Source organism: Hylaeus anthracinus, unplaced genomic scaffold (assembly GCF_026225885.1).
Source record: "Hylaeus anthracinus isolate JK02 unplaced genomic scaffold, UHH_iyHylAnth1.0_haploid 4, whole genome shotgun sequence".
In the NCBI taxonomy this organism is placed as follows: Eukaryota; Metazoa; Arthropoda; class Insecta; order Hymenoptera; family Colletidae; genus Hylaeus; species Hylaeus anthracinus.
The window spans coordinates 4,626,111-4,646,724 of record NW_026535289.1 but is presented as its reverse complement, the minus strand read 5'-3'; the positions used below and the strand labels follow the sequence as shown (position 1 = coordinate 4,646,724).

The following is a 20,614-nucleotide window of genomic DNA, read 5'->3' as shown; positions in this document are numbered from 1 at the left end:
GCCCCGACGCTGGTGCCGATTTATTTTTGCATCCGCCATAACCGCGTCCCGGTTGTACCGTGCCAGGACAGACAGGCGTGAACGCAACAACGTATAATTTCCGACGACCCAGTTTACTGAAAATGTAAGAGGATTATGAAAATGCTGCTTGCGCGCGCGATCATTATTTCGGAGGCGACAGGAGCTACGTGGGAATTACAGGCAAATGTATTAGCGAATCGTTAGATTATGTTGCAGGCTCTCAATGTTACGTCTACTGGGGATAAACATCGATTTCAACTGGGCTCAGGGTATTATGGACCATGGAGGATAATGGAGGATTATCGAATTCTGCAAACTTAATCAAATTGGAGATTTGATGGATCGAATTAGAAATATTAAAAAAAAAATGAAATTTAAATCGGAATTTCTAGGTTCAAAAGCTTCCCTTGTTTGACGTTTTCATTTCCAAAATGAATCTGTGTATTTTCTGAACACATTTGCGACCGCTGACGTGAATTCACATCACTTTAAATTCTATCCCTCGTTATAAAAAAATTATGAAAATCTTTTAATTTTATACACTACATATTTACAACATTGAGATTTGGAAACATGTTTATTGAATTTTATCTTCGTCCTAACGATACAAATTTTCTGATGTCCAGCTTCAGAATTTCATTATTTTCGCGAGTACTCGGTATTATGAACGTAAAACATCTGCCGGTCGCGAATGTGTCAATTACCTTATTCATTGCCAAATTATAATTCTTTCCTGAATGTTACTAAAGAACTACAAACGCGGAATCCGAAAGATCATAGAGCAAAACGGACAATATGTCACACAGTAAATATATTTCTTTGTCTAAGAAAACGTGCTGTTTATTTGTGCATTAAAATCCGAACGAACTTCTTGGCCAACCTGATAAATAAAAAAGCTTCCTTATGTCTAGCAATTACTTCCCTTTCACTCGTTATATCGACAAGCAGTAAAAATAGAATTCGCTGCGACCATTTGACAAACATGGAAGCGTAAAATGCAAACAGAATAATGCCTTTCCAAACAAAGTTCGCGGAATTCTCGATCAGCATTGGCAGAAAGAAGCTCGGGGCGATGCGTTCTCCTGAGTAGATTTTCGGAGCGCCTCTTACTGCCGGTCGTTCCTCAAACTTCATTATTCCCTGGTCACTTTAAATAACAATGACCGTCTGAAAAGTTCCAAGTCGGTCACCGAACGAACTCGCAAACTATTACAATAAAAATGCAAATGCCACCGACGGGAGCCGACATTATTTGTAACGCGTGCATTAACGTGCGCCAAGGCGTGTCTGCGCTTGAAATTCAAATTTCCACGATTCCACGTATCGTTACGGTCGCTTTTTGCTGGTGCATCGTTACGCCGCGTGTGGGAGGGACGAAGAATACAAAGAAAAAAGGAAGAGGAAAAAAGAATCAGATGGGGATAAAAAAAAATGAAAAAAAAAAAAAGGTCATAGCCGGCAACGTTTCGCTTGGGTCCTTTTTCCATCGAGTCACGATCGTTTTGCTTGTGTCGCAATTTGGACGCATTTCGCGTTGAAATCGTACGTTCCCGTGAGTGGGTGGCTCGATCGACGTACAATGGTGCAGAAAAGTCTTCGGACTATTGATAAATTTAAGGCAAACACGACGAAAATTGTCTGACTCGTAGGTAATTGAAAGGAACACTGTAAATTCGCTCTATTTAGAATTATTTGTAAGTGGAGTAAAGTATTATATACCGAAGGAGATATATTGAGCGTAATGTTTTATTTCATATCGAAGTTGTTCATGGCATGTTTAATTAATTAGGAGATATTAATTTAGGTTGCATTTCGAAGTTTCAGATGGTTATTCAAACGTTTATTGAGAATTATTTATTAAAATTATACGTGTCGCATGTGTATATGTTTTATCATTATTCTTGAGAAATAAATAAATATCAAGATTAAATGTTGCAGGGGAGATTTGCTGACGTTAATTTGTTTCTCAAGAACAGTGCAAATAATAAAAGCTGTTCCTTGCACGCTTCAATGTGATTTCAAAGTTTTATTTCAATCAGAATTTCTGTTCTTTTGTCCTTCTTTTTTTTTTTTTAAATAATTCACTTTATACGTGCACTTTTATATCTAGAATTATCTCATTTAGAATTACTTCATTTTCATAAGAACATCTTTTTATTATGACAGAGAGTACGATGAAAGAATTTACTGTATAAAATCCATTCGAGATATTCATAGTTGGTGACATTCAAATGTAGAAGTAAAATGAATTCTGTTATGGGACAGAAATATTTACATATTTTTCGAGAATTATGTCGTACGATGAATATACATGGAAACCAAATGACAAACATTGAATTAAGGGAAAACGGTTCATACACTTGTTTTTGCTACATATTATTCATTTTAAAAAGAAGCTTAAATAAATTTCAATGCTTACAGACATCACTAGACTGCAAATTTTATGCATTTATGATTTACAGTAATAAGGAAACATATAAAAAATATATAACGTATGTTGAATACATTTTGCAGTTAATATAACAATATTACTATTTCGTTTTACATAAGTGCACATACCTTATCTTTATGTTCAACGTGTATTTATTACATCAGCTTATATTATAAATGCATGAAGCGCGTAAAATGCAGTATAGACATCACATTTTAACTACCTGAAGGTATTCAACAATTTCTTTTTACTTCCGAGTGGAGCTCTGAAATGAAAAGGTTGAAAACGTTTTAATAAATTCTATGCTCGAAGGAGCACGAATGACTTTTACTTCGAATAATCTGGAAAGTAGCCAATATAGCAAACTTCGTCGCCGTCCCACAATGGGTATATTTAAATTTTCAGAAAAATTCGGAATGTTTCCTCGAAAGGAGTCCGATTTGGCATGGAATTACCCAATGCGGATTTTCAAGCCGAGCTGAACGATGTTCCGCTCGCCAAGGAATTTACGGTCGCTACCGATACCAAGGTGTCGTCCTACAGCGTTGAACCTGTTCGATCGAGCGGAAAGCACGGATACTAATCAACGGGGACATGGATAATTAGAAATGGGCATCATTAATTATCGCGGTGATTGATTGTCGTTCGTGGCTACGATGCTCGGCACGACGTGGAACAAGAACCGGAAATCGAATTCTGTGCGCGCTGAAAAACGAGTAATTTGCATTGGTTGTACGAGTCAAACTTACTCCCACGTTACTGAGTAAATATCCAAACTTTCCTGTAACCAGATTCGATCCTACGTTTGTTTTTCTTTTTTTGCCCCAGGTGTATTTATTTCTGTAATTAATTGGACGAAACTATGTTTTGATTGCAATTTAACAATAACATGTATACATATCAATTGTCGTAGCAAAATATATGAATATCTAATATCGTGTACTCTTGAATAAATGCACGGAACTATAATTGAAATTTAAATAAAAAAATTAATAATATATCAGTATTAATTTTACCTTTAAAAAATACACTCGTCATTAATCGATAGTATTTCTACTGTAATTAACTATACTTAACTGATTATAATTAAAAATTCACACTAGACCAGCAAGTTTGTATACAGCAAAATTGAGCCAAAATCGTGCAGCGAAATTAATGAACAATCTCTTCGTGCGATTCGTTGAAGTTAAATAAATTTACGAGATACGATAATTTATGTGTTAATGTTGTTTCGTCTCTGGAAGCTGCACCTCGTACATGCTGATAATCATATTTAAACTCTCCGCGCTTCGAGGGATTAAAACACGTTGCGAGAGGACACAGTCGAGGCACTTTTAAAATCAGTTGAGCTCGCATGATTAAAATAAGAAGATTATCGCTGGACACCGGTAGAATTTGAATTAGTCGCGAAACATACAAAGACTCGCGTCGACTATGATGTTCGGCGACCGTTAATAAATAAACGATAATTGAGAAATAAATATTTGCTCGTTGACGATAATTTCATCACTCTCGTCAATTATTCTCGACAAAGCGGTACGATTTTGACGATCGAGTCCACGTCACGCGGATAATTAAAGGACAAACGATGTTTTTTTGCATAATGGGAAATTGCGGGCGCACAAAGCCGACGAAAATAGCGCGATTTTCTTGGATTCTATTCAGATACGAAGGTTCTGGGCAACAGAAGCGTCAAAGGAGAACCGACACAAAGGGAAACGCGAACACAATTTTCGTTTCATCGGAACGGAAATGCACTCGCTTCGAGAGTTTCATTCGCGATGGTTTTACGAGCCCCCTTAATCCGGTATCTGAATCCATAATTGAAATATAATTGAAGCGGAGATCTGAACGAGACAAAGGGTTCGATAATTTTGTCATCGATAACACTTCAAACGAATATTTTCCATTATAAAAAGATTATAATGAAGAGTTTTTAATTAAAAGTGCCTTTCGTGTATGTAGCAGATTTAAGTACATATTTTAATCGGTAACATATAATATTTCTACGTTTACCTGTAGAAATTAAATTTGTGATGGGACATATTTTTTGTAAATACAGTCAGTGTAAGAAGTATTCGTACAGCAACCCATTCAAAACGAATGGTTCCTGTACGAATACTTATTACACTGACTGTATCTTGAAATTGGTACAGCTATATACCGAATAGTTATTCAGTAGCATGTGTCAAATACTTACTGATTATATGGCAAATGACTAAGATTTTAATAAATATAAATTGTTAAAAAAATTTAAGTATATATACTACCATCTGAAATTTAAAGCATTAATATTCAATGAAAGTAGGATAAAGTGTTATCCAAATAAAAATATTTCAATTCTCATAAAGACATTAAAGAAACATATACATATATAGATAGTCAGTCTCATAAGTATTCGTACCTTTTCTGATTAATCAAGCCTAAATTAAATTATACGTTTGATGTTTCCAAAGTAATGTTTCGTCATAAATATGTACAATGTACGTGAATAAACTTTACGCATGCATATATGCATTTATAACGAGAAATTTACTTCGGAACTTCAAACCTATCATTTAACTAAGACTTTCTTCAGTACGTACACACGGTACGAGTACATATAGGACTGACTATACAGGGTGAGTCTTATAATGTGACGACATCAAATAATTCGTAAGGTATTCGTTGTACGACAAAATATTTTAAACAAATCTGTTTTTTATTACCTTATATTTTTATTAGGGTCACCTTCAGTTTCTTTAAATGGAATGTCTAATATTTTTTTTCGAATTCGGATAAATCATCAAATTTTGCGTAAAACAGTATTACATGAAGTGGGACTTGAAACGAATAATTACTGAGATATCTTCAAATTAATAATCTTCTATTAGGAAATTCGCTTAGTCGTGATTCTTAGCACGACTTTATTTACGTCGGTAGGTCATGTCTGTAAACAAGTTCCCTGTTAAATATCAATAATCATCAACACGAAATGCCTATTCAGTATCTCAGTAAATGTTAAAGTCGTATAGAGAAAGGTGCTACATTTTCATTACGATGTTCAGTAACAGTGAAACAACGATATGATAATTGTTTATGGTGCGTGTGAAGAAAATGCTACAAGAGCCAAGATCTTGTACCAAGCTAAGTATCCTGATCGAAATCAGCCATCGCATTCTACCTTCTTAAGGCTTAGTCGAAGATTCAAAGAACATGGCAATTTTAATGTACAGAAACGTAAAAGGTATCACAAAGTTCTGAATAATGAGGGATGTCGTACTTCAACCTTACCAGCTATTGCCCATAAACTTCTTTTATAAATATCTCAGTAATTTTTCATTTCAAGTCCCACTTCATGTAATACTTTTTTACGCAAAATTTGATGATTTATCCGAATTCGGAAAAAGATATTAGACATTCCATTTAAAAAACGAAATGAAGGTAACTCTAATATCTCAATAAAAAAGTAAGGTAATGAAAAACAGATTACAGCACTGTATGTTCCCCTAGATACCATGCAACTTTTGTTTGAAACATTTTGTCGTACAACAAATACCTTACGATTTATTTGAGGTCGTCACGTTATAAGACTCACCCTGTATTTATATTCATCGTTTAAATAAATTACACTTGATCCTTTCACCAGAAAACATTGTCTCATTTTAAACAATGAATGGAATTCCCTAGTGTGTAAATGTATTTAACATATCACGAATGAATGGACTTTTAAATATCATTGTACCAAACCACCCCAAAACCGGTGCCGTGCGTCGCTGTTTCACCGTGCACCCTTTCTAACCCTTTCAAATGGAAGCACAGAGATTGAAACAATGGGGGCTCGTTGGTATGCATAAATAAACACGGAATTACTCAGCGTGGTCACGATGCGAGCGTTAATTACGTAATTTGTGGAGACACGGCAATTCGACGGCCACAAAGAGGTAAAAGTGAAAAATTCACCGCCGTTCACGTGCCTGTGTAATATAAATACTACACAGGGCACCGGAGTATCCGGATCGCTGGCATATTTATCGACGTTTGAGTATTGACACGTGCATCAAACGAAGCTCGTGGGAATTGTTTGCCCGACCGCGAGCGTCGTTTTATTATATTTTCCGGTGGATACCGTGTCTGAAACATTTACGGTTCGCCTGCAGCCGGCGAAGTTTACGAGCGTTGCAAGAAAATTGTTTGAAATGACTCGCGAGAGATCCGACGCGAATTTCTCTGTCGCTGCGGGCATGGTTGTCCGCGAACGATGTTAATTGTCCCTGGGTCGGTTCTTTTTTTCTGGTGATTTTCGAAAAACCTGAGGCAGAATGAACTTTGACGAAACGAACTCCCACTGCCATTCCGTGGATCGCATGTCAGAGAGAAGAATAGAGCGGTCGTGGTTAATCGTGGGTGCGATTGTTATTTTTTCGTATTTGGAATTGTCGAGCTGTTTATTTAAACGAGATATCCATGGATTTTCTTATGAAGCCTGCGGGTTGGAGTATTTTTTGTATTGGAAACGATTGCATGTACAGGGTGTTCAAAAAAAGCATTCAATATTTATATGATGTATGGTGCACACTGTACTGAGTAAAAAACTTTAGTAAACATAGGTCCAAAGGTTAACCGATTCTCAGATATAATCATTTTTGTTTGCTAGTATCATGATTGACTTGCTTGCTTCCATCGCATGCGATGTTTATGTCAGTTTTCATAAATTGCGTTTTGAATGTTCCCATTCAAGTGCCGACAATTCCGTCAATTTCATATTTTCAATTTCGTGTACAGAAACGAGCGGTGGACACGTGGAAAATCTTCTATAAATATCGAAAACCCACTAGTAAGTCAATCGTGATACTAGCAAACAAAAATGTTTATATCTCAGAAACGGCTGACCTTTGGACCTATGTTTACTAAAGCTTTTTTACTCAGTATAGTGTGCCCTATACACCATATAAATATTGAATGCTTTTTTTTGAACACCCTGTAGATGTAGTGAACTTGATCTCCTTCTTTTGTTAGTATTGTTAATATATGGATTTAGAATGGTCGGATTAACCCTTTGCACTTGGATGTCCCCTATGAGGAAAGAAGTATAACAAATTTTATTAGTGACACCAAACATAAAGGATTTATGTCCGTGTGGTATCAATGGTTCAAGAAAATTGTAAAGAATTTATTATCAAGTCTAATATAATACCAAAAAAGACAAGTTTCCAAAGTTGGACTATTTTATGTAATGCGATTTCTGTTAACACATTTACGATCTAAGAAATGTGATGTGTATTATTTACTAATATAAGTACAAAAGGTAATTGTTATTTTTCCTATTGACATTCTTGAAAAGATTTGGGATTGTACCACATATGGAAAATAAAAATCAACACGTCCAAATACAAGAGAATCCTATTCACACAAGCAGTGCAGTAAAATATTGATAAATCCATAAAGAATTTCTTTAGAAATGAAATATTCTGCAGAATATAATCATCCAATTTCTAGATAGTCAATCCCTATTATCATTGCATAAATAAACTCCTCTAGCTCTTAGATCTTAAAACCTAATAAGTTGAAAACTATTGCCCTAGAAATCGATAAGTAAGTGTTACCCAAAATTGTAAGAAAGGCTTATTGAAATTAAATAATCCATCCCCTGTTATCATTGCACAAATAAACTCCCCTGACTCTTGAATTTCAAACTATGTCACTTAAAAACCATGGTCTCAGCAAAACGATGAAAAGTGCCTCTAGAATTTAAACACTATACATCGTACAACAAATATCTACCACAACAAATTCTACAAAAATCTCTACCAGATCGACATCCGACAGGTACCTCGTCAGCTCGAAATACCCCCAACCCCTGATTCGGGCCAACTCACTCGACTCTTCGTCTCGAAAGTGGAAATGGTATTCCCAGTCGTCGACTGCGCTCGTCCAATCTTTCAATTAACAGTCTCGTTTCTTCTAATCGAATCTCGCGTCGAGTTTGTTCGGTACACGGAACCCGGAAAAGAAAACTTGCTTCCACAAACCGCACCGAATCTCCGACGAAGCCTCGCGAGGCGCGCTTTTTGTCGAGCCGCGTCGAAATCGAATCACACGCTCAACCGTACACGGCATCATCAACCCATATTATCCTCGTCTCCGTATTAATAATGCGATTAACCGAATTACGCGAGGTGCTCCTGGAAGTTTCGAGTTTCATTTACAAGCCGACCAGTCGGGATCCGAGTTTTGTCAGCTTATCACGACTCCCTCGTCCTTGGGAGCACTTATCTCAGAGCTGACGCCTGCCGTCGGTGGGAAAAAGTTTTCGCGAGATTAGCCATGGAATCGCGAAATTGCAAAGTGCTTCGCCACGAGGGACAGGAAGAACCCATCGAATGCTGGGTGGGATCGTTTCGAGTAAATTAATTCAGATACGTCATCGAACAATTTTATTTCTGGGTATTCTGGATGCAATTATAAATAGATGATAAAAAAAAAAAAAATTTCAGAGTGAAAAGGATTGTAAAGAAATTTTAGTTTAATAAAATATATGAGAATATGACTCCCTGAATTATTTCCCCCTTGATTGATTTAACATTTGTCGATAAATTTTTGAAATAATCATGAGATAAATTTCCGTATTCTTTATTATTTTAAACTTTCATGGTGAGTTGGAATTGTTTTGTCTATTTCAGCATTGTTTTATCTATTTTTAACCTGTGTGTTCCAAACAGTTAAATTTAAGTTTTCAAATCTACCAATTGTGTCCTCTTCAAAATGCATCGAATTTTTTTGTAACAAATGTTAATAAGTTGACAGTTAATAGTAAGAATATTTATGTTAAATGTACAAATTTATTTTATCCTTTAATAGGAATTATTTCTCGACTACTTATGCTCCCATGGATCTACTAATATTCAAATTAAATACGAAGAGAATTTGTAGGACTATCAGGTATCCCCATCTTAATCCTGTAAAATTGAATATTATCATAATAATAATGAATGGAGAATGTGGACCACATCCTGATCATAAATATTGTTACGTTTTATGTTCGGCATAACGAGAACTTTAAGGATTAACGAGTAACTTTAATATATAACAGGATGTGTACAATACAAATATCAACAAAGGTAATTAAATGTGTTTTACACAAATGTGTAAACACTATTTACATTAAATGTACACTTGTACTGTATCATTCAAAAGGAATTGTTCCCCTCCTACCTATACTTTCATGGTTCAACTAATATTCAAATTAAACAATAATAGAATTTGCACGGGTGACCCTATCTAAATCCTGTAAAATTGGGCCTTTTCATAATAAGAAAGAAATGAAAAGGTAGACCATAACTCAAAAGTCATACAAAAAGCTGTACATAAACAATAGAAATGACCGATACCTGATATTATGTTACGAACGTATATTCACGAACTCAGCATAATCAGAAAACGAAAATTATTCTTCCATAAAAGAAAATAGATAGCACTCGCACAAAGCCTATGAAAATGGCGGTATTATCTCTGCTCCATTCAAATCCCGACCAACGCGACAATCAAAGGATATCAGAACTACGGATAATTAAATCATAAGATTCAGGAGCGCTTACCCGGACTCCACATCAGCGTCTTTCCTAGAATTTCGCGTTCCCCGTACGGTGATAAATTAATTTCCGAGGCGTGAAAAGCTCCCACAGGCGCATAGTTTGCGTCTCAATTCAAGATATAGAAATAACGCTTAATCTGAAAATATCGTATGGTCAGTAGAGATAGCGGAAATCTTCTCGAGACAAATGCGGTGCGGTATTCATGAACGTCACTTTATCTTCGGGTAGTAAACTAACTTCCGGCGGGGGTGGTAAGGCTTCCGTGACCCTCGCATGTTCAATTTGCATCGAGAAACCGAATAAGAAGATGCAGGGAGCTGCTTCGAGGTATCAGAAATCGTGCTACGACGTATGGGACGCTATTCATGAATCTCTCTTTATGGTCGAGCTATAAACTAACGCACTTGGTATAAGGACGTGCGCAATACTCGATGCGAAACGAAAACGAAGAGATATTGAACGTAAGATGAAAGAGATCCAGGATCGCATAAGGCCTATTAAACGAGACATCAGCGATGATCTCTAGCGGAACGTCGATTGTTCGCGAATCCAGGTTTATAGTCGGGTAATAAACTTATATGAGAGATGTGGAGACTCCAAGAGTTTCGCAGATTCAATTTGCATCGCGGAATCAAGTACGACGCGAGATCCAAGATGCCAGAAATATTGCCTGGTCCAATCTGGCGCAGGGCTGTCTATGGGTCTTGCTTCGACTAATAATAAATTAATATGCCGAGGTATGGTATTCGTGACTCTCATATTCAATTTGCATTGCAACGTTAATTAATATATACGAAGAATAAAGTGCATGGTCAGGGAAAATCAGGGAAGAAAGGAGTTCATGAATATCACTTTGTAAGAATTTTTTGTTAGATTTAAATACATATTTTAATCCAAAACAAAATGTAACTTTACAATACAAGTAATGTACTTAGTGCATGAATTGTTTTGTTAAAATATATTTAAAAATGGCGAAGATATAGGAAATCTGAGATATGATTGTATTAGAAGACATCGACGTCTGCTTAATGGACGAAGGATTTTTCTAAATTTTATTTTTTATCAGTGGTTTATTAAGAAACATTATTTTTCAACTTTCAAAATGATTATTTTTCCTCAATGAAATAGCTAACTTCATAAAAAAAATTTCTTTGTACGTTCAGCAGAAGTTAACATCTCGTAACAGAATAATTTTTATTATCTCATACATATTAAATATAATGATAATGACGTTCATATTACATATAATATACATGAAATAAAAAAAAGTATTCTGTTACGAGATGTCAACATATCCTAAACGAACAAAGACATATTTGATTATGAAATTTGCTATATAATTGAGGGAAAATAATCATTATATAATATATGTAATAATTATTATGATGTTTATATTATATATAATATATATATGATATATTAGATAGAAAGCGTATTTTCTTCTGCTTACCTGTACTTATTATAATTAACTTGTATTTCTATGATGCGAAGAACATAGAAGCGCACGAGTGCCTATCAAGACATCAGATTTCATCCTAGTTTACCCTGACGTGAATCTCTCGTGGCGGTTAATAAACTAATACCTAAAGTGCAAACATACCCAAGACCTTCGCTTATATACAATTTTCATCGCAACGGCGAATAGGATGCGGAAAGCTTAGAGACGTGTTGTCCGTCAACACATCAGAAACTCTCTGTTTATGAGGCCCGCTTTACTGCCGGGTATTAAACTAATACCCGAGGTACGAAGGTTATCATGACCCGCGCATACTCAATTTGCATCGCCGCACGAAGTACGTAGGACCATTCTTCTCCCAAGAAGAATGTGGGGCACGGTTGCTCGATCTGTTCTCGGGTGATGCTCTAATACAAGAGATTTCAAGACCTCCAAGTTAATAGCTCGCTCGGCATAAAATACAGTGGATCTGGAAAAGTGTAGGAGCTCGCAAGGCTATCAGAAATCGTCTCGAAAGGAAGATCGAGCACTTTTCATAACTCCTGTTTTAGTATTGGTAGTAAAGAATGAGATATACTGGGTGGGAAAACCTTTACGAGCTGGGAATATTCAAAGAGCATTACCAGTAACCACGTAGCAGACGAGAAATCTAACAAAGTATTAGGTTTGTCAATAAACCAGGAGCTCTCGTATGAAGAACGCGTCGCACAGTTTGCATAATCTGTTTTGTTATCGAGTAATACGTTAATATAGAAGGTCTCGAGATCTGTACGTTAACAGCAACCTCAGTTTCCATAGTACCATATAATGCAATGGAAGTGTAAGAGTTTGAGGTTCATGAATATATCAGAAATCATTCTAAGACGAAGATGTAGTACAACTTTTCATGACTCCTGCTTTATTATTGGTAGTAAAGTATGCAATATCCCAGGTACTAAACCTTCATGAACTTAATGTATTTAAAAAAGTATTAGAATATCATGGAACGTGTAAGGAATCTGTTTTAGTATAGGTAGTAAAGTGAAATATTAGGTCCATCAAGACACTAGAAATTTTACGAAGAAGATCATGGCGCACACCTGTTTATATATCCTGTTTTTTTATCGAGTTATTCAATTACATAGAAAGTCTCAAGACCTTCGCGTTAATAGATTGCTCAGGTATCAGAAATTCGCCAAAAACTGATTGCATTACCAAGATCACTCCAAGTGATAAAATCTCCACGATTAAATTATGTTGGAGCATCATGTAATATGCAAGGAATCTGGAGAAATATTAGGTACATTAATTCAAGTGAAATAGTAGTAAAGAAGGTCTCAAGACCTCTACGTTAGTAATTTGCTCGGAAATCATCCCCAAACCAAATGTATTCTCAAGAAAATAGGAATCCTCCCAAGACGAAAGAGTAGTCAATGACTTCTCTAAATTAATATTCAAGATATACTTACACGTATGGTGACTCAGTTAGTACTGCAATATCAAGTTGGATGAAAGAAGTTTAGGTAGTGCAAGGTACCAGAAATGATTCCACGACGAATTCATGAACTCAATATCATGCAACGTGTTTGTCAATATCGTCAAACGTTCCATACACTCATATTATTGCTATTTGCTATGTTGTAATTTCCATATTAATAAGAACATATATTTATATAAATATTTGTACGCCATTTCTCTATGATCATTTTGGAGAATGGTCAAAGAAATCTTTTTGCAGTTGCTTAAAAATCATGCCAAACCAATTGTATTCTGAAGAAAATAGAAATCCTCCCAAGACGAAAGAGTAGACAATGAATTTTCTAAATTAATATTCAAGATATGCTTAAACATATCAGTTAGTATCCCAGTATCAAATAGGATGCAAGGAGTATAGGTAGTTCAAGGTATACAAAATGATTCCACGACGAATTCATGAACTCAAACGTTCATGAATCTCGCTGTATTAGGAAGTATTAGTATCCAAGATATGAAGACCTCCGCGGCCTTCGCGTAGACAATTTACATTGTAACATTATACGGGATACAGGGAGCTTAGAGACGCGTGGTCCATCATCAACACCTCAGAAATCTCCTGTTTATGAATGCTGCTTTACTGTCGGGTGTTAAACTTGTATCCGAGGGTATGAAGTCCACCATGACCCGCGCATACTCAATTTGCATCCCAACAACATCAACTAGGGTGCGAGGAGTCTGGAAGCGTACGGTCCATCAAGACATTAGGAATCCTCTCGAGAAGAATGGTGCGCGGTAGTGTAAATCCCGTTTTATGGTCGAATAATATATGTATACTTAGGTATATATACTTTACATGTATATGTATATATACTGTACATGTTTCAGAAACCACCGTGACAATAATTTAAATTGCAATAAATAAGATTCTAGGTATTTGTGATATCCATGACGCGTACACTTAATGGAGATATCAGAGTCTTCTTCGTGAATTTAGTTTTGTTATTAGGTAATATACTAATAAATAAGGCTTGGAAGTAAACGTGGCTTCATACATGTAAGCAATCCAGGAGGTATTATGTTTAATGAAGATATCAATTTTCTAAAGTTAAAATGGACCATCACTTTTTTATAACTTTTTTTGAAGATGATATGACTCAAGGTTACTAGAATTATAACGCATAATATGCAAAACACAAGGAGCCCGTTAACGGACCAGTTCTTTAACTCTTATCTCTTCACAGTCCAGTAATTAGCTTGGATGGGCTACACAATTTTCATTTAAATAACAATTTAGTTTATTTGCTTAGCAAACAGCAATCACACTATTTTACCATTTTCATTTCTATTCGACCTTTTAATCCATGAAGAGCCTCAGCATTCAAACTCACAGTAGTGATCGATCATCAAGTTAATGCTTTAACAATTTAACCCATACATTTTCTCAGTAAATATTTTTATTTTTATGGATTTTCCGTGGGGTTTCAAGACTCGAATAAAAATCTGGAATCGATGATGTGAAAAGTTGAAGCACTCGACAGTAACCCGCCACAAATTAAATGTCATAGTTCAATTTCAAATTTAAATGTTCAAAATTCAAATGTAAAAATTTGAATTTGATACTATGAAAAGTAAAAACGCCCACCAGTAATTGACCACCACCTCGATGCATTAATAATTTAGCCCCTACACGGTTGCTCGATGAACAACACTCACGCCACTTTCATTTTTGCTTCGGCCATAAAGATTCGACCTCGTTGCAGGAAAACGTAACAATACCCAGTAGTAACGGATGATCGAGGTAACACACGCTACCCACGAGACAACACACATCCCTTCGCGAGAGTTTAATCCCGACAGCAGCCACGCGAAAATAATTTCTCCCCAAAAGCTGCGTGGCTCGTTCAGTGCGCGATAAATCAGCGCACGCAACGGTTTGGCTTAAACTGCGGCGCGGTAATACAGAAAATTCGCGCCGACGTTACGTCGACCTTTCGGTTATCCCCAGCAACTTCGATTTCGTCATTTGTGCATTCGTGTACCATTTAAACCTTTATAGCATAATACATTTAATCTAGAACACCGAAAAGAGTGCCTCTACCTAGGACGACTTATTATAAAAACATTTAGCAGAGATACAGATTTATACCGATATTATTTTATTGTTGTGTATTGATTTTGTTTGTAAAGGATTTTCTAGAAGGAACGTATGAAATATATTGGTATGAAATATATTTATTTATTTCCTTGCAAAGTTCACCGAAGTGAATCACTTTACAATCACCGATAATGATTTTCCATATGAAGCTTATAAAATATACATTTTGTGAAATATATCGAAATTTTTCCAAAGCTTTCACATCGATTGTTAGATAATTAACGCTGAAACTACCGAGCAGGTTAATTTCACCTAGGTACTTCAAACTTCTTTCTAAAGTCACTAAATTGTTAAAAAAGATTTCGTTGCAGTCTTCGATTTTCCGAACATGTTGTATATATAATAGACATGCGATATAGATATGTTACCCTTGGTTGTTTTTACTGTTACGTCATGAAAAACAATGTCATTTATCTACCCACTACGACTGACAGCGTTTTGTTATCAAGCAGCAAAATCTTAAAGGCTCCGTTGGGAAACCTTTTAATTTTAATCCAGTTAACTTTTTGAAGTTGGGTGGGTTGAAAACTATCCCACCTTTAGCATAGCTTTACTATTTTATTTAAAGTTTTTCATTCACGTGGCAATACTATGAACTCACGCTAAAAGTACAAATGGAATCAGAAATATATAAAAGTCAAAACGGGTCAGCAAGTTGTTGACGCTGTTCTTCTGTGCATCTTGAATTTTATTTTTCCTTTATAATCGCGTGCCTCGCGTTCGTTTACCCTCTCAAAGTAAATACATGAATAACCAAGAAACATTTCCTTTTTTCAAAAACGAGTTCACGCATTAAAAGATCAAACGCTCTACAGCCCCAACAGACTTCGTTCCTTTCCCTTGTCCAAGTCTCATAAAAGCATCCAAGAACACAGAAAATCCTAAATTTATGAAAATATGCAGAGACACTCACCCTCATGGTCGAAACCTCACATGGTTCCCCCGTTGCCGAAAAACAGCTTTAACCCGCGCTGGATCACGGATCCCACGTCTGTCACCCATCCGCCATCCTCCGAGTCGATGAAAAGATGAAACAAACAGATGCAGCCTCTACTGGTACTCCCGGCTGTGTTCCCCACGTCGCACTGGTCCGAGATTAAGCCTCACTATCGGCGATACCGGCACAAGAAATCTTCCCTTGGAAAAACTTCCGACCCGTCACTGTACGATGCTCGACGTCGCGAACGATGGGAAACGACGCGCGATACGCGGAGCACACAGCTCGCGAGTCGAGTGGTCGATCGCGGAGCCGGGTGCACTCGATCGAGTGGGCGGTCGAGTGCCAGAAACGTGGTCGCGAGACCTCGGGGGATGAACGAGAGCCGGACGAGATGCGAGGTCGTGGCCCGGCAGCCGGCGACTGGCTGCTGCTCCAAAGCTCGGAAGCTCGAACCAGTCGGCCTGGCTAGGCGCAAGCTCCCTACTCAGCCTCGAAACCACCCCCCTCTCGAGTGAACCCTCTCCTCGGTTGCCCCTGAATTTCTTCGGCGTATCACAACGAAAAATGCCCCGTGAACGCTTTCCAGCTTACGCTGCCGCTCGGTCGCGTTAACAGTGTGTTCTTGTTGCGTTTGACCCCGGAACCGGGGTCCTTTGTTTATTAGGAGATGGTATATTCCACGGGACGACCCAGTCTGTGGGAACGTAAAATGGTTTGCGTGTGTATGACTTTAATCCTTTGTGCTCGAGAGGTGATTCTTAGTCACCATCAGGTTTGACGCAGTAAATCAACCAGCAAGTAATGTTTGTTTAGGTTTCGTTTCTTTAAAACTCGAAGTTTCATCAATATAATGAGTGTCGACGAAGTAGATGTGACCTGATTCTGATATCTCAACTTAGTTTGCGATCGTGACGGTATAAACTGGTAAGAAAGCATCTCGAGTTGCTAGTAGATACCAGAAAAAAAGTACTTGAGTGCAAAGGGTTAAGTGAGTAACGAAATGACGGAGGAAAGGAGTTTGACTAGTTTGAGAGGAGTTGAGGGTTGAGTGATGTTCGAGGTTTTTGTGTGAGAAAATTATTGAGGAGATTGATCATACATTTTGTAAGTGCATGGTTTGGTAGGGTATGGAAATTTTTGTGCATGTTCGTTCCTTTGGTGTGCCGAACGTTGGCCTGATTTGTTTATGTAACGTTCGAATTTAATTGAAATGAAGAGGAAGGGAGTTTAGGGTTTACGGATGGGATTTGACTTATTTAAGAGAAGTGTGAGGTTAACGAACGTACATTATAATTATAGGTATAGCTGATAAATTAGTCACTCCTTGAACTGTCATCCTTAGTCGATTATCTAGTACTTCTCAGTCCAATGAATATTGTAAGTCCTCGATTAGCTATCAATAACAGAGTGCTTAATTAATATCAAATAACTTAACACCTAACACTACCCTACACTCTAATATAATCTCCTTTTTCTGCCTACTTGAAATCGAAAATATGCAACACAAGGAATGATGACAACGATAGAATTAACAATTATTATTATTAATAAATCTTAATAAATTACTAATATTAATAATAATAATATAAATAAATGAAAGGCAGAAGCCGCGTCCATGAATGTACGTAGAATATTATACCGTGTAGTTTAATGAATTTCATTTGAACTGAATGATATACCGACTCACGCTGTCCTTACTCCGTCGGCTATTCTCTCCTAGGTTGAAGTCAGCGACGAGTACGGTATGATAATCTGGATTATCTTTGAAAATGTATTCTGTGTGTTCCCGAATGATATTTCGTTCTGCATGTGGAGCGTGGGCATGCTCCAGCGTAACGAACGTAGCTGTCTCCTCCGTGCCGTACACACAGGATGTCCCCTGCAGCTGGGACGAGCTGTATCGTTAAAATGGTTAAACATAGTAGAAAATGTCAGTAGGCAAAATTCAGAGAACATAGGGACTACGTGTTCCTTGTGTTATTTGCATGAATTTCCCTGTTTTTCTGTCGGGATAATCTTTCAAATGATAAAATAATATGTGTTCTTTATTATGTGGACACGTTGAAGAATCTCAGCATAGTAATTCATGACTTATTCGAGTCCTTTTTCGATTATCTGCTCCCTTGTATTATTCTTTATGTATTTTAAGTGTAGTAATACATTTATGTTTGCAATTTTAAAGTTCGTTACAATTTTTGCTCGTGTATAAAATCCACGAACAAGAAAGTGTATTAAGGTAGAAAGCAGAGTGACCATGTCAAAGTTAAGTAAATGAGTTGCTTTACGATCTACACTATACTTTTATGGAAAGTGAATGGATGCATGGATTAATTCTTTCATGATTAGGTAATAAGTTTGATTATTTCTACTATTCATCAATTATGATTATTTCTACTATTCATTAATCATGATCACATCTGCTATCAATTAATCACGATTATCGACGGGCCATCAACCGTAATAATTAATCATTAGTTTCATTCTGTCCCTTTCAATGCTAATTCCTAAAAGCATATGATTCCTTTGAAAGTTATGAAGCTTTCCACAATATGTAATTATACTCTTTTGTGCTGCCAGCTAATTTCTATTCAAACGAAAACATCGATCTTTTGCTTTGTGAAATCGATCGTTTTGCAATTTTCATATCATTTATCGGTACACCGAGGTAGATTTTGATTAAGTAGTCTCTAAAAATGAAAATTTTATGGATACATATTTGTATATTTATGAAAATATTTGTACACTACTTCTCCATGATCATTTTGGGGAATGATCGAGGAAATCCTTTTGCAGTTGAATAATACTTCGACGAACGTATTAAAGTTTCAAGAGTAATTTCGATCGGAGGAAGGTAAAATGTAAAAATAATTTCACTGCTGCACAGCGAAATCGCCGATTACGGTTTATAAATTCTTTTCGATTCCCAAGACTGTGCTTCCAGTTTCTTTTCTCGGCGCATCTCGCATCTTGGCTACTCGAGCAAACTAAGGTTAAGTACTGCTCCGATGAATCTGTAAGCTTGCACTTCAATTCGAACAGAACTCCACTTTCTGCCCACTTCTGAACTCATTATTGGGGCTTCGATTATTTTTACACTCATTTTTTTAATGAATTGCATCCTCCATGAAATTTTGGAAACATCGCAGAAAAATATTTAATGAGGAACATAATTCGCGTATCAATTTATAAAGTCGTTTAAATAACTTTATGATGTTTCATTATTATTACAAATATCATTCTCCGGTTAATAACATTTTTGTGCGACCACTTAAATTTATATTTTAATGAGCATATTATGCCCATCAATCAAATCAAACTTTAGAATGCCTCCCTTAACAACAAATAAATATATAAGCAAAATAATATATACTTTCAACATCGATACATAGAATAATATTAAATACTATCGTATATTCGAAGAAAAACAAATATTCACTATCCAAATTCAACTTACTTCTAGAACGCAAGGAAGAACATCTAAAAGCAATCGACGTATTCTCAAGCAAAATGAAAATCGCTTTTTCATATTTAATTTAAATATATATCTCATTAAACAGTATCAAGCAAGGTATATCTTTGGTAATTTTTATTACGATCAATTAACTTTTTTCATAGAAGAAAAAAATAATTACAAGGAATGAAGTGCCAAGCTGGACGACTTAATTGCCACCTGAGACTCGATAGTCGATTATCGCTCGAAAAAGACGTCTGACGAGGGAACAGTTCTTTTTCCCCCGCGCACCAAACCTTGTTCGCAATTAAACAGGATTGGTTTTTAATTCGAACACGAAGTCGAACGACATTTTGTGCCGTGACGCGGTTTAAAGCCTCTCGCGATGCATAAGTAGCGAGGCGAAGTGTCGCTTGTAATTACAGGAGACACCAGCGGAAAGACATCTCTCGCGTGTATGCTTGAGCCTCAATAATGCACAGCGTAACGAGAACTTCACGGCGAAGTATCCCGCTCGAAGAAGTAATAATTAACACGCCGTGCGAGTATAATTCCCGCGTTTCAGAACCGTGAACCATTTCGTATATATCGGAGAGAGATTTTTAGGTCAGCTTTCCGCAACACTATCTGTAGTGTAACTCTAATTAAAATATAAATTAACGTATCCACCTGAGAAAGCGGGTTAATTATAGAATTCGATGGTAGGACTTTTTGTAAACTAACCAAGAAATTCTCATTAGTTGATGCAAGTTATTTTCGCGATGAGAAAAATAGAAATATGTTTATGAATATTTAACGATTGTAAAGGTGGTTAGAAGTAGTATCAAATTATTTGTGCAATAATTTGTTAAGTGTAATTACTAGACTGCGAAGAAACAATAAAATGCACACACTATGCAATGATATAAAAAATTTTTGAAAGTAATGTTTATGTTATAATTAGACTGCGGAAGTTTATGCACGATAAATATGTAACATGCATATGCAAAACATGCATGAAAAATATGCAAAATATACACGAAAAATTTGAATAAAATATAGTATAATAAGTAACATATTAGTATGTTACAGAATATTCGCTATGTACACACATATAAAATACTTTTCACAATTATTCCGGTATATTATAAT

General features: G+C 36.3%; 1 protein-coding gene across 2 annotated transcripts in view; it reads right to left on the bottom strand.

The window, feature by feature from the left end:
• LOC128894563 (dipeptidase 1-like) overlaps nucleotides 1-20,614 on the bottom strand; it is a 756,062-nt gene that overhangs the window by 247,799 nt on the left and 487,649 nt on the right. For both annotated transcript variants that reach the window (XM_054156396.1, XM_054156397.1), the window contains exon 2: nucleotides 16,006-16,462. In XM_054156396.1, the coding sequence (XP_054012371.1) occupies nucleotides 16,006-16,011 (6 nt within the window). In that variant the 5' untranslated portion in view covers nucleotides 16,012-16,462. The remainder of the gene's footprint in view (nucleotides 1-16,005; nucleotides 16,463-20,614) is intronic.